Source organism: Elaeis guineensis, chromosome 5 (genome assembly GCF_000442705.2).
Source record: "Elaeis guineensis isolate ETL-2024a chromosome 5, EG11, whole genome shotgun sequence".
In the NCBI taxonomy this organism is placed as follows: Eukaryota; Viridiplantae; Streptophyta; class Magnoliopsida; order Arecales; family Arecaceae; genus Elaeis; species Elaeis guineensis.
Window position 1 is genome coordinate 6,005,235 of NC_025997.2, and position 15,869 is coordinate 6,021,103.

Genomic DNA, 15,869 nt, shown 5'->3' on the forward strand with positions numbered 1-15,869 from the left:
CAACGAGCCACGAGAGTCTCGTTTTCTAATTGGCTGATGTCACCGAAACTTGTGGGGCCGAGGCAGCCTGAAACTTATGGTTTTGGTTTTAGTGGGAGGAGATTTTTTTTTGGAAACAAGTGGGGCATGTTCATCTTCCATTTGGAAATAATATATTATTGTGATGATTGACCTCTCATGGTAGGGATGTAGACCCATGCCCTCCTGTGTCCCACTTTAAAAAAAATGAATGTGGAGAATTTTGTGCTCATGGGTATGCCTTGTATGCATCGTTGGGTAAAAGCTGCCACCACACTAGATGTGAATTGTTTAGGGGAAATTTCATTTGAGCAAGCTAGACGGACACGTAGGAGAAGAATTATGATGTGATTTGTACAATGTTTAGGTGGTTTTTATCTAAGAATGTGTGATCATGTTGCTTTGTCCTTAATAGCAAATATTTGTCAAAAAAAGGAAACTTCTATGTATCAATTAAGGTAAGAAACCTCTTGATTTCAACAGGAGAGAATGGGATAATGTAACACCCTCCCCATCGGTCAGTCTCTGTACATTGCTAAAGCAAGTTCTAATTGAAGATGGAGAATCCTTATGAGTAGGCTGCTAGTTGGCATCCACATCCTTTTGTTGTTTTTCATGTGTAGGAATCTTAATCTAAGTTGTATTTGTTGATCTAAATAAATATATTTTAATTTATAGATGACTAGATCGTTTTCATATAATGAGTATCTTGGGTTTGAGATGCATATGATCAGCTATAGCGGAGAAGTGGTAATTTATTCGAGTCATCTTGGGGAGGGGAATCAAACTGCTAAACATTCAGTGTAGTAGCAAAATGAATAACCATTCTTTTTCAGATAATTTCATAGTTTCGTGAAACTCTCCTTTTTGCATGTAATTCTAATATGGGTCTTATATATAGCAAAACGGCATATGGACTAAATTAATGACATCGATCACCAATTCAAATATTATAAATCATTTGTAACCATTTACTACTTTTCCCAAAATATCTATTTATTATATTTTTTTTTTGTTGTTCGTTGCCATGAAGAAATTATTAGATGAACCGGATCGAGTGGAGTGGTCCAAATCCTAGGGCACATATACGATAGATAATAGGATGAATTCTCAACCCAGTTGTGCTTTTGAATTGGATTGGTCCATCGAACCTAGTCTATCTAAAAATTTCCCATTATCATGGCCTTGATTATTTCAAAGATAGCATATACAAATCGCCCTTGATCACCTATTCTCCAGTTTCATGAACCTTTGCATCTATGAAGAGTACTGGACTCCTCCTATCCTAACATTCACCAACCAAACCAGTGGATGGCTGTCTTCACAGCACATATGCTTACTAGGCTTCCTTGTTTTTACTGTATTTTGGAAGCATGCATGCACTTCTTATACAAATTTATGACCACTGATATGCAATGAAACGATATCTCCATGCCAACAGGAGCCAAGAGGATGTTAGCGAGAAGATTTTTGTTGCAACGGTCGTATCATATCAAATTTATAATAATCCAATCAAAATACACGAACCGATAGGATAGTGTAGAGTATCATCATCATTGCAACGAATATTTTGTCGATGGCAGTGTGGTCCATATACGTGCTTCTCAAGCTGAAACCGGCCTTTCCCACTAGAGCTTTTCTTTTCTGATTTCGAAACTATGAGAACATATTCTTTGGGTGGGGATGGGAGGGTGGCAGAGTGGAGGGAAGCTTCTTGCTTCCTCCCCTTTCCATCAAAAGAGAACATATTCTTCTGGCGCAAATGCACACGGGGCATCCAACAGAAGGCCAGTGGGATCATAGCAGGCCATCACTGATCTAACTTTATGACTGCTAGGCCGACATTGCCATCTCAAAAGAGGCCAGACCAAGATTCTCTCGTTTGATTACTATATCCTTGTGCAATCCACCACCCCGGAATAAAAATTCAAGCAGTCCAGCCGCTGTCCAGTGAATTCTGCACACTGGTGAAAATTCCGAGACCCGATCACAGGCACCATCTGGTTTTTTAGGGGAACAGTGATGTCTGGGATCCCTAAGAACTGACTCATATGGTCCTCCAAGGAATCACTGCTATCCATGCACACAATTGCGGCAACTGACTTCTTTGGGAATCAGGTCCTGGGGATTAAGACACGCTGCCACTTTGGAAGAATAAAAAAATTTTAGCAAAATTTGGAAAATTCATTCTTATTTTGGTTTGATCTTTTCTTTATCCAAACAGCTGGAAATTTTTTATTTATTCAGAAGTACGAGTTTTTGAAAACTTTTCCGCCAGCAATCAAAGTTACCCCAAATTAATACATGATTCAAGTTCAAGTTTTTCTTTTGATAAAAGATTCTAGTTCAATGTGCCCATTAGGGCCTAAGCCTTCTCCTTTTGTGAAGGGCCGCCAACTTGTTAGAAGAACCAATTTTAGCTGACTAGCTTTGTGAACGTATTGTCGTATGACATCATTGGATTGCACGAAGAAAGATAGAGAGAGAGAGAGAGAGAGAGAGAGAGAGAGGAGGAGGAAATACACGAACTTGATCAAAGGAGAGATAGAAGAAATTTGGATTCGGCAATGGGAAAGATCTATAGTCCAAAGTGTCAAGGGCCCCAAAAAAGTCGTGTCTGACCCTGGCCCGGTTTTGACTCAAGGAGTCAGGGTTGAAGCCTTATGCCTGATGTGAGCCTAGCCTGATGCCACTGTTCATTACAAGAGGCCCGAGCCTAGTCTGTGTCTAAATGCTGGATGCGAAATTCTTTGTGCACCGTGCGCGACGACTGGATCACGCGCAGGGCCCGGTCCCTTTTTTTTTTTTTTATTGGCCCCCGCCGTCTCTCCGGCCCCGCGCATGATTCAATCACCACGCGCGGTGCACAGAGAATTGCTCATGCTGGATAAGGTTCAAATTGGGTCTATATCTTGGGCCCTTTGCTGGTTGAAACTATTGAGGGCCTTTATGTGCATAAATGGGCCCAGCTAATCAGCCTCACAGGTGAGCCCAAGCTAGTGGATAAGCAATGGGATATAGATGATTTTATTTGGCATTTGGGAGAAACAGTCAAATGAGCTTGCATGTCTTCTCTCCTATATATATATATATATATATGCAGCTTTTATTTAGATTTGAGTCCTATATACTTCTTAAGAGTATCTGGTGTTTCTTAGAGAAATTTAAAGGACTTTATAACCATGGAGCACGGGAATGAAACTTGCACTATGACCATGTGCAGAGCTCTAACATTACTGGGGTTTGGGTTGTATCTTTCTCATGAAAGAATGATTGATCTTTTTTTTATAACATCAAGTGTTGGATCATATCCTGCATAGTCTTAAAGCACTCCGAAATATCTCTTTCATCTATCTGCATAGATCTTATAGTGGCTATTACCTGATCCAACAGTACATATGGCGAAAAAAGGTAAATCATTCTTCTGTGCAAATGGTACCTTTTTGTATGGCATATTTGATGCCTTTTCATTGGAACCATTTACCTTAGAGGAAAGGTTCATATTTCGATTTAGATTTATCAAATCCTTCCATCTGTTCATCTCTGCCTGACAGTCAATTTAGTCCCAATTTCACAGCCACGGCCTAACAAAGATTATAAATAAGGTCATCTTTTCGAAGTATTTTATATCATTTTCTCAATATTTTTCTACAAGTTTTGTAATAACCCAAAAAAAAAAAAAAAAAATAGAATGAAGAAGACTCCCACTGGGAGTCTTCTTCCACCCAAATCACCCGTAGAGAGGTCAAATCCGAGGCGGATTCGACCTCCCCTACACCCTATAAATCTCCTCTTCCTTCCCCTTCTTTCCATAGCTCGCACACCCTTGCCAGCCGTCGGGATCGTCGGAAAAACTCATGAAAAACGTAAGACTCTGTTTTTCCCTGTTTGGTCAAGCCCTTTCCTTTTTTTTTTCCGACCGCCGGCACCGCCATTTGCGGCGTCTTATCCCTAGGACAGCACCGCCATCCCTCTATCTCTCTTCCTCGAGAGTTCTCGACCGTCGGCGATCGGCCAATGGCCGAAAATCATGAAGAAGGGGACGGATCTCCTGTTTTTCGAAAAAAAAAAAAAGGAGAAAGCTCGCCGGCCAAACCTAGTCGTCGGCCAGCTTGCATGGTCGGCCGCCGTTACTGGACCTCCGGCCAAGTCACCCTCTCGTCGAAGCCCGAGCCATCAAGGGAGACCTCACGGTCCTCCCCTGTTTCAGCTAAGGGAGGCCGCGGGAAGAAAAGAAGAAGGAAGAAGAAGAAGAAAAGAAAAGAAAAGAAAAAGGAAAAAGAAAAAGAAAAAGAAAAGAAAAAGGAAAAATAAAAAAGAGAAAGAGAAAAATAAAAAATAAAATAAAATAAAATAAGAAGAAGAAGGAGAGAATTTTTCCTCCCTCTCCTTTCTCTCTTCTTTCTCTCTCTTTTCTCTCTCCTCTCTCTACCTTCTCTCTCTACATTTTCTCTCTCTAGATTCTCTCTCTAGACTTTTCTCTCTCTTTACGGATTTTGTCTCTCTGAGATCTTTTCTTCTTCTCTGATTGCATCATGAATCCTAGAATAAACTTGAAGATGAAAATAAGATGATCTGAGGTTGCTCCGAAATTCGTGCGGTAGATCTGATCCCAGTTCGATCCTATTCGAAATTTGTAACACTTGATTCATATTGAGTCACCCTGATAGGACCTCTGATGATCTCGATCATGAGTGCCTCATCGGAAGGATACGAAGGTTTCTCTCTCCACTCTCTCTCTACTTTCTCTCTCTAGAATTTTCTCTCTCTTCATGAATTTTCTCTCTCTAGAAGTCTTATGAATCAATGGAGGATCCAGATACATAGACAAGTCCTAATTTTGGTTAATCCTAAGAGAGATCTTCGATCTGTATTATTAGGATCGATTATCGGTAATTTTCTCCATATATGATCTTTATATTTGATCAGGGTTACGAAGAGATGATTGTCTGCAAATGATATCGAGTGGAATATTTTATTAAAAAAATTCATAAATCAAAGAAGAACATTGATTTCTGTGCTTGGATCAGTCACCGGTAAAGGTAAGAATCCCTATACATGATCACTATTATATATATACTATTTTACTGTTGGTCTTGCATTATTGGTTTTGCGTTGTCGAATTTGAGATCGATGAATTTATTATATCTGAGATACTGTTATTTGATTTTGAGCATGAGTATGTTATGTCAATATATATGTATCAGAGATCGATGGCATGATTATATAGATATGACATATCTGAATTGATCATAATGCAAGACAGAATTGATTTGATGAAATCAACACAAAATGATTAAATGAAAAGAAAGAGATATATGGTATGGACTAGTCTTGTCATGTGGAACAGTCCGCCAGGAGCTTATGCTTGGGACAGCCCCCACTGGCTTACAGGTGGATCAGCCGGTCAGGAGCTCATGCTTGGGACAGCCCGCCAGAAGCTTATGCCTGGGACAGCCTCTCACGGGCTTCCGTACGTGGGACAGCCGGCCAGGAGCTCATCCTGGGACAGTCTTGAAAGACTTTTTAAAGTGGATTCGATCCGGATGATGACTGAGGTATAGACTTGGATAGTCCAGAGCCAGAAAGAAAATGTTAAAAATCATGTGATTATGAAAGGAGAAATGAAAGATAAGACATGAAATAATTGTTGAACAAAAGTGTTTTACCTGTTAACATATGATGATGCATCTATTTTAACAAGACAGAAAATTTATGAATGTTTGCATTATTCTGGACATTGAACATGAGATTTTATATTTTACTGCTTATCCTTATTTTCAGACTATAGTACTATATCAGTGTGATATGAGAATTCTTACTGGGCTGTAAAGCTCACACCCCTTCATCTTTTTTTTTCTTCTCAGAGTTACAGGATGACTTAAATTGGCTATGGCTTGGATTTACGGGTGAGCAGAAGGATAAATAGAGTGTCATAGTATCTGATCAGAGAATTGAAGAAATTTAAATTGTAATTATGCAAGATTTTATGAATTATATTTGAAATTAATTGTTATGGATGTTAAGATTGTGATGATTTATTTTGGCCTTGCATATTCTTTAGGGCATGCTTTAAGGAGTGTGCGGCCATCACGTATCCGATTCGGATGTTGGGTTCGGGACGTGACAAGTTTTGCTTCTGTCAAATCCTTTCCAATATTCCAAAAATTTCCCATTCTATTTTATTTGAATTCCAAAACCCTCGTACTGATGGAACCAAGACAAATGTCCACCTTGTGACAGGAAACATGGGGAGCCAACCTCTTAGTACCATAGTTTATGAGCTTCAGCTAGAGGAAAACCACTGCACTAGAATATAATTGAATTGTTCCATTTTTTAATAGCAAAGCAAACTGCATACTATTCTCAGGTTTAAATACTAATGATTTCAGGTCTCAATTCGTTATAATACAACCAGATCCAGGAAGATATATAGTGTTCTAGTGATCTGGTCATCTTGTTAATCTTGTTTGTCCTTACATCTATAATTTCTTACACAAACCATGGAACAAACTTTAGCCTTTATGACATCTCTTCCCCAAGCAATAATTCTAGATCTCATGTTTCTCAAAAAACAAACAAAAAAAGAAAAAATGTCTTCCAATTTTATAGTCAGCAGCTCGCTGTCTCATGAATCTTGAGAATCATATATAGCCAAATATGTTCTTTCTGATGGCTCATTGGAATTGAAGGGGCTTCCTCTAGAGGGGAGGCTCCACCTAACTCTGAACTCTCCTTGCTCTCTTATATATATATATATATATATATATATATATATATATATATATATATATATATATATATATATATATTTGAAAAAAAAATTCTTAGAAAGATCTATGGATCATTGATGCCTCCATGTTCTCATGCCGGCGATTTCTTAGAATGACCTGTCCTTAGTGTTTGTAAAGGTTGATGATTCACAAGGCCTTGGCCTATATTTGCAATGGATTTAATAGTACGCTTTTCCTTTAATAGGACTGCTTTTAGCAGCGCATGCAACCATTATGCTATGGATCTATATCATTTATCCTTGCCCAGGTTCTGAGCACAATCACTACGTCAATAACAAATAAATAAAAGATGATTGTGGCATGTTAGTATAAGTCCAGGCATGACAAAAAATTTAAGATTTAAACCAAGTGCTAAAACATTGAACCAACCTCACAAGAAATCCTTATGTCACAGGCCTAGTCACCTGAATATTTTTAATATACAAGGGCCTTACCATCCAGGTGTTAGGCTTTTAAACCGGATAGTGATTGCTTTGACCATTAACTTTGTTTCATGATGGATCTATTCCCCTTTAAATAAATTCCGGGTGGGTTGCACCTCCTATTTCACCAAAAAAAAAAAAAGAAAAAGGAGAAAAACTGTGTCTTTATTGCTTTAACTTTTGCTCAAAAGAACTAAATCAGTACGGTAAAATTGCCATTGGATTTGAGATGATATTAATTGAGTGTGTATACTTTATGTCATAACAATAGGGTTTCACAACTTTTTTTTTATTTTTTTTATTTTTTTGGAGCTGCTGGGATGATTAGGTACAAAATCCTATAAAATTTATGAACCAGCCATCATAAATATTAGATTATGGACCGGACTACATCCATATTTACAAATTTTATGAACCATCTTTTGAGTGGGCTGGTCTCAATCCTATAAAAAGAAAAAAATGACCTTCGCAGGTTAGGCTTTTTCTCTATAGGATTCGGCCTGCCCACTCAAAAGATGTCCAGAATATTTATAAACATAGACATCGTCCCACCTATAACTTAATATTTTTGATGATTATATTGATTCAATTTATAAATTTTATTAAATTTTGAATTCAATCATCTAAACAGACCCTTAATCTGCTTGGACATCAAATTATCCTGAAGACAGAAAGAACAACAACTTTGCATGCAATCGAGTCTCCATTCAAGAGATCTCTCTCTATAAAACATTTAAGATATCTCACCTATAAAAAGGCAGAGTCATGGACGTCTGCTTCGGAACTGACAAAGCATGTGCTGGCTGCGATCCCCCATTAAAAGAAATAAATAATGCACTCAGAGTTCATTTAATAAACCTTGTATATTTATTTTCTCAAATTTTCTTCTGTCAGCAAAACAATCTGTAAAAAACCAAGGATGTCTGATTCTAAATTTTTTCCTGTAATTTTTCCCTCCCAATCATATGATCTTGCTAGTTAATCAAGCTACTGCTAATATACAGAAGACATCAAGTTATCCTGAATTTATTGTAAATGAATTCTGCTGCCAAAATCCATTTCCATCAGATCCAACCCTCCAAGAAAGACTTGGCCCAAAATTTCAAAAATAGTGAAACAAGGATTATGATAAAGCTCAACAAAAGAGCCAATTAGGTATTTGGTAAAATTTTGCCCCACAAATGGTTCTGATATACATAGCTAGGAGACTTTCCCACCTCTGTTGGTCCATCAAATCAAATACATGATGAAATGAACCAGTGTGCAGCCAGTGACATTTCCTGGCAAGTGCACCGTAACAAGAGGACACGAGAAAAGGACACCCCTTGCTTCCGCCAAGTAAGAATATCAATGGAACAGCTCCCACCTCATGGAAAACGAGCACCTCTGTCCTTCGACAGAGATGGGTGGAAACTGATGTTTCCTCCAGTCAAGATAGAGAACGAGTGGAGTAGAATTCCTCATAGCAAACAAGAGGTTAGAAGGAGAACATCAGATTCAATCAACAAAAATCTCATCACCTTTTCATTCACCAATCATATGCACACTAGCCATGGAAATTTAGATAAAGTAACCAGCAGTCAGCATTATTTTCTTTCCTCCTTTTCTCTCTGATTACTTGACATTTTCACCTAAAATAATTATAGCTTCGTGTGCTGAGATGATTTTCCCCAGCAGCTTAACAAATACAGGTTCATGTTTAATTACATATCATAATAAAATGCATTTGAGGACAAGTTTGGTATGCACCTTCTTCCACCAGAAGGTGCATCAATCTGCAATCTCTTCCCCTTTAGCTGGAAGAGAAAAGAATGAATAATACGAATTTGAACACTTGTGCATCAGAAATCTTCCCATGCACGTGAGCTAAGTTTCAATCTGAGTTCTTCTGTGAAAAACTATTCTTTTGGCTATCATTCTGATAGTAGACGACATCTCCAGTATCACTAACATAGCGATCGCTTCCCATGCTCTTCGTGAGGACACCAACTAGGTGAAATGGCAAAGGACCAGATTTCTCAGGTTCCCTGTAGTACTTTCCGAGCACTGGCTTTGCTGCCTCAGTCTGATACATCAATGCAATGTTTATGAGTGTTAGAAGCAGCATTTTTCTCATTCATCTTTCTGAAGAATGTTGAAGAAAAGGTAACAAGCCAGTGATACTTACAGCTTCTATTAGATGGTAATGTGGTATCTGTGGGAAGAGGTGATGTATCACATGAGTCCCAATATCATGGTGGATGTTATTGATCCATCCATAATCCCGATCTAATGTTGTAAGCCCTCCGCGGAGATAACTCCACTCCTGAAGGAAAAGAAAGGCACATTCATTACCTCATAAACAAATGCACAAGCAAGAATGAGGAAGCCCGCCGCAAAATTTGCCCACAAACTACTGTCATAACTTTGGCAGCCTAACTTGTCTTCCACATATGCTAGGATTTGAGACTAATTTACTTTCTCTTCTATTCTGAGCAAACAGCGCAAAAATGAACATATGCATAACAAGACAGTGATCTTATATCTAGTGCTTGCATTAGTCATTTTGGAAAAAATTGACAGAAATAAGCAATGAAGAAGCCCTCCAAAACAAAATTTAGAAAAAAAAGAGTTGCCATTTCCATTGGAAGTTTGTAGAAAACAATTTCCCTAGATGATGAATACTTAAATTTAAGATGTATATAAATTAAGCTCCTAAATACAATTGTGGCTTTTCTAAACGGTTGGAGATTGATAGATGCACACTAGAAAGAAAGATATATATATATATATATATATGATTGTATACCTTTCCGCGATACCAAGGAAGTTTCTCATCATGCCCATGATGATGCAAATATGTCACAAAATCCAACCACATGACGAATATCTGCATTCAGAACCACAATTAATCATAACAAAATTCACAGCCAAAAATCCATGAATGCTCTCATTAACAGTAAACATAATTAAAAGAGTTAATAGACCCACCAAGTAGGGAATTCCATACAGCTTTATCATTGGAACAAGGCCAAATTTCCATGTTAATCCTGCAAGTACCGCCACCATTGCTGACCAGCACGCTGTTGATGTTATCACATCCTTCCTCTCCTTTGGAAGAAATAGATCACTATCCGGATGGAAGTGCGACCCCTTCTTCCCTGGACTCCTTGACCACTGTAAATCAACATACATATTAAAAATTTAGCTAAATTGGGATCCTCAGTGTCCATAATTGATCCCATTTAAAGTGTGGGTGCTCACCAGGTACAAAGGGTATGCAAGCATTGGGAAAGGCAATGTGAAACGCAAAATCCGAGTTGCAGAATCCAGACTTCTATATAACTTCTCTGGTAACTGCAAGTAATCCAATATGATAAAAACCCATCATAAATTAAGATGTTCGACTAAAGCAACAAACAATCTAAAAGACAAGTAGGAGGCAAGAGACTAACAGGGTGCCACGACTCGTCATTCTCGACGTGTCCATGGTTCTGGTGATGAGTCCTGTGACTAATCCTCCTGCAAATTTCGGCAGTATTACCCCAATAGTAATTAGACATCCAAGCTTCGCAGAGATAACAGTGCTTCTACTTCCTTGAAATCTAATTAGCTTCCATAGCTCAGATTGGGAACAGGGAACATACCAGCCATGGTAAGGCACGAGAATGGAAGAATGGAGCAAATGCCCAACCACGCTGTTCAGCTTCGGATTGCTCGAAAAGCTTCCATGACCACTGCCAAAGATTCAGTTTTTATAAGAATACGGACAAAAATTGGCTTCATCTCAAAGGGAAAAAGACTAAAAAACCAATCTTTATGGCGGAAATCCATACCAATCGTGGCCAAGAACGAAGAGAGCCCAGAACATGGTGCCCTGAGCCGCCCAGTAGAGCGGCCACACCATCCAGTTATTGAGGTAGGCGGCGGCGGCTGCGAGCCCAAACACAGCGACGACATCTCGGACGACGTAACTCATGGATTTCCAGGGATCCTTCACCCAGCAGTGCTTGGGGATGGCCGCCCGGATCTCCGCCAGCCCGAACGGCGGCGGCATACCATGGTCGAACTTCGGCACCTCTCTTTCACATCCATTCACCCGTTTCCCGTTAACCTCCCCACCTTCCCTCTCCTCCTCCACCGTCGCTACCCTCAGCGGCGTGCTCACCCTCAGCGCCCAGTCCCGGTAGGGCGGCCGGCCTCCGAGACAGATCTGGCGGCGGAAATCCACGCCACGGACGGCCGGACAGGGTAGGCTCCGCCGGAGCGGCTGGAGCCTGGATGTGGGCCGGGAGAAATCCGCCGGCAGCGGTCTTAGACCACAGCATTCAGATAGAACCCAACTCGCCATCGTAGCAACCAAACAAAAAGCCCTCCTTTCCGCCTTCCCCTGCCTTCTATTTCCCGGAGTTTGAGGGTGTTCTAGTACGAGGTTATTAAGAGGCAAAGGAAAAGGCTTGGAGGAGAAAAGATGGGAATCTAGAGGCTGGTCGTCCTTCTCTCCGGAGAGCCTCTCGTTTGCCTCTCCTCTCTCTCTCTCTCTCTCTCTCTCTCTCTCCTCCCCGCTACTTTCTGTGCCAAGTTGCAGCGCAGGAGGGCCGCGCTTCGGTTCGAGGATTTATGATGAGATGCTTGTGGAGAATTCGGCATTTGACGGCGTCGGCACGCGTAAAACGGCTGCTGTTTTGACCCACACGATTCGCACGAACGCGGAGGGCTTGGTGTTGGTGACTCGGTAGGATTAGGAAACGGTAAAAAGAAAAATCTTCGACGACGGAGCCCGATTCCGACTGGGGCGTTTTGGTAATTTCATAACGCGAGGAGGGTTCCCGCGACGTGAGATTTTGCGTCCGTTTCCGTGCGCCTTTACGGTGACGGAAGCCGACCGTTGACCGCTAGGGTTTTGAAATACATTTTGTGTTGAAAAGAAGAATCACGTGGAGCATTTCAAGACGCGGATCGCAGTCTCCCTACCCGCCATAGACGAAAGTAGGTTAAAACAAAAGAAGAACGGAGGAGATGGCGACCACCGACCAGTGATAAAACACCCAAAAAGAGGGTATAACTTAAGAAATATTTGTTATATTTAGCCATGATATTTCACAATTCACATATTTGACAATTTTTTCATTTATCACCTGTTTATTTGTTAACATCGTAGGCTATTGTACGAGGAATCAATAGGAAATTGTTGCATGTATCGACGGCACGTTAGAGTTATATATTCGTTTTATGGTATTTTTAATTGGAGAATGATATTCTGCTATGTCACCTAAATTACTATTTTGGATATTAAAATATGTTATTCATCCAAGTTTATTTATATATAAGCAGTCGTAGTATTTAATGCTTAATGATGATCAGTGAAAATTGTTAGCATATTTGTAAGTAACAAAGAGACAAACAAACAAAGAGTAGATCCGATTCGCTTGTTTTGGTTATGATCCTTGGTTAGCAATTGCGAATTAGAACTGGGTTATCAAGCTTGAGTCTATCGTACATGTTATATGTGCAAATTTAACATGCGAGATTGCAAAGTATGATAAATTGCCACGATAAGCTTCAGTGACGAAGGTCTTGCTAATTAAATTTTTTAATAGACTCACAGGTTGAAAATATCAAGCTAAGAGTCATCTAAAAAATACACTGTGGCGTGTCGAATTGGTGGTAGGTTGTTGGAATTCTTGATTCCGGTCAAAGGATCCAAAAACTAAGATTTTAGTCAGTTGTCTCTATGTGTCTTCGTAGCCGACACAACTATTGAACCTGGTTTAGATATTATCTATAAAGAAAAATTAAGCATGTGTGGCTCGTGGATAAGTCTGTTGCGGTCAATTTTATGTTACGTCTATTATTGATGAAGAGCATCTGTAAAATAAAATCCATACTGATTGAAATTATATCCGATGGAGATCCTCCAATATTCAAGTCAGTGGAGAGTAGTGAACAGCACATAAATATTCAAAGAGACAGAGTTTCAGCTCTCAAGAGATCTTAGCAAATACTGTTCATTTACCTTCTTTTATAGACGAGTAGTTGGTAACCATTTGTAATGGTTAGACACGTGGATCCCGCTTGTTCCGGCATTATGTGATCATGAGATGGATGATTATACCCATCATTGATCATGTTCTGGCCATTATGCATTTTCTGCACTGACAGTTTCTGGTAAGCCGACTATATGTCAGTAATCAAAATATATCGATCGTATGTCGGTAGCTGTGGAAGTCCGAATAAGCATCGATCGATAATTCTGAATGAGCATCGGTCGGCAACTCTGATATGCCGATAGTCATCGATTTGAAATCAATCGAATTATTATAGTTGGAGTTTATTGATGACTAAGGATAGCCGATCGTTGGTCGGCAAGCCGATTGATAGTCGGCAGTTTGTGCTTATGAGGCTGATTAAGAATCAGAATCGGAGAATCGGCTAAATTGTCCCAACAATTGCCCTCCACTCCCAAGTTCAAGGTAGTCTGACATGTGGATTGTCACGTGGTCTGACACGTTGGACGAAGAGAGTTGCCACGTATTGTCTCGAGCCCCGATTCAACTATAAACATTAATGATTTTTTCGAAAAACTGAAGGGTCTCTAGTCGTTTTATCGTTTCGATAACTATGAGATCATCATTGAAGTGTCGCTTCGAGAAGATAATTCGGTATCTGATGAATTCGGACAATTTGATTCTAACTAATCGATTTTGGCCACGTGTCCAGATGTCATTGGCTTTGTGCCATTCACATGGAAAGTGATGAGGTGGCATGATCTGAGGATAGGTGCATCAAACTGTCCGATCAATGGTCAGTTTTGATGTAGCCACGTGTCGAAATCTGGAAGAGCCCTGATTTGAATAACTTCATCCAGACCGTTGAGGGGTCCTCTATATATTAAGTCACTTTCATTTGGACTTTTTGCTTTTGCATTCGTTATTTTTCTCTATAACAGAAGGTTCTGTCCTCAGGTGCTGAGAGCTTTTCTTGTTCACATCATGTCCTAGTTCTCCAGGTCGAGTTCTCGTTTCTCTCTTCTAGGTTTTTTCTTCTCTTCTTTTTCTAAGTTCTTTCATTTTCAATGGTAAGTAGGGATAAGAGGAAGAAGGCCTCAACTTCTCGAGATAGTCTCTGACCGATAATTCTTCTTCAGGTCTGGAGATGGAAGTCTCTTCCTTGTTCAGACCCAATGTCGGACGGCTCCGAGAATAGTACTGTATCCTAGAGCAATATTAGCTATTTGCCCCTGCTCCGGATGGTCGGATAAACTCTCCTCCTCCAGATCAGGTTGCATTTTATATCGAGGACCTTCGGACCGATCTTCATTTTTTGATTTTGAAGTTTATCCAGAATCTTCTTAATTATTACCGCCTTTGTCCCGCTCAGCTGGCTCCGAACTCCATTCAACTGATTATCAGCTTTGTTCTGTTGTGTCTTCTTATTCTGATCGACCCTCATCCTTCTCTTTTTTTAGTTTTCTTTATCCTCCGTCCTCACCTAAAAGCTAAGGGTTAGTAGTTTTTCAACCTGAGGAAGAATCTTTCTTTTACTTTTGATCTTCCATCGTCCATTCATGGATGGAAGAATCAATTTTTCTTCGTTTCTTCTTCATCTCTTTGGAATTTTCTTCATGCTGAGGTGATCCGAGAACCTACCCCAATGAGCATAGTCGGGTTGACATCATTGATTGAAAAGATTTTCTCTGACTTAAAGATATGGAAGTCCCAACACAACGAGAGTTGATGACAGAGCAAGCTCTCTATGATGCCAGACTTAATTAGTTCGGTAACCTCTTTAAGTATAGCATAATCAATCGCTTTATTTTTTTTGTTTGCTTCTGAACTTTGTACTGAATTTTGTCTTTTGATTGCAGCTATGCAGTTGACAGCATCCATCTCAGCTGCCAACATCCATCTTTATACTGTTAAGAAGAGAGCAGCGACCGATACTGGACCGTCCTGACTGTCGAAGAGGTATCGGGGTGACTCTGAGTCAGCACCGATAAGGGAATCCCACTTTCCATCGGTGGTAGCTCTCAGCACTGAGCCAGTTATAGCATTGTCGGCCCCGACAATGCTTTCTTTAAATGAAGTACCATCGATCGGAGTTGAGACAGCAAGAGGTGAAGATGCCATATCAGAACCATCAGCAGCACCATCTGTGGGGGTTCGGACCGAATCTGTGGTCGAACCAGAACTATCTGCTGCTGCGCAAGCCATTCCACTAGTGGCGTGATCTCGAGCATAGTCGAGCATCGATTTTGCGGCGATTCAAGCAAACGATCACCGACTGCGGAGCGGAGAAAGGCGTCGGCTATCTCTGCTGACAATGGGTCATCGACGAGTCTCCCCACTCTTTTCAATATTCAGATTTCGATCGGTGAGTCGACTTTGGCCAACCTAATGTTGGCCAAACGACTCATCGAGACAGTTCTTCTCCCGATAGAAAGAAGAGTAGGAAAGATCGGACAGTGTCCAAAATATTTTCTTCTTTTTACCCGATGATGCTTGGGGTAAGTTGACGATACTTTTCTCTCTCTCTTTTTTTGACTTATCTTTTCTTTCAACTGGCACACGATATGTATGCTCTGGAGAGCAAATATTGAAAGTTCATCGAGCTTCATCGGGCGTAGATGGACAAGGTGGCGGTCGTCAATGTCGAA

General features: G+C 40.2%; 1 protein-coding gene across 1 annotated transcript; it reads right to left on the minus strand.

Annotated features, from left to right (window-relative positions):
* Positions 1-8,730: 8,730 nt before the first annotated feature.
* On the minus strand, positions 8,731-11,812 carry LOC105044596 (omega-3 fatty acid desaturase, chloroplastic). Its single transcript, XM_073257253.1, has 8 exons — positions 11,050-11,812; positions 10,861-10,950; positions 10,669-10,735; positions 10,478-10,570; positions 10,205-10,390; positions 10,023-10,103; positions 9,402-9,539; positions 8,731-9,299 (listed from the first exon to the last, which is right to left on the minus strand). The coding sequence occupies exons 1-8, from the start codon at positions 11,562-11,564 to the stop codon at positions 9,108-9,110; spliced, it is 1,362 nt and encodes a 453-aa protein (XP_073113354.1). The 5' UTR covers positions 11,565-11,812; the 3' UTR covers positions 8,731-9,107.
* Between the last annotated feature and the right edge of the window lie 4,057 nt (positions 11,813-15,869).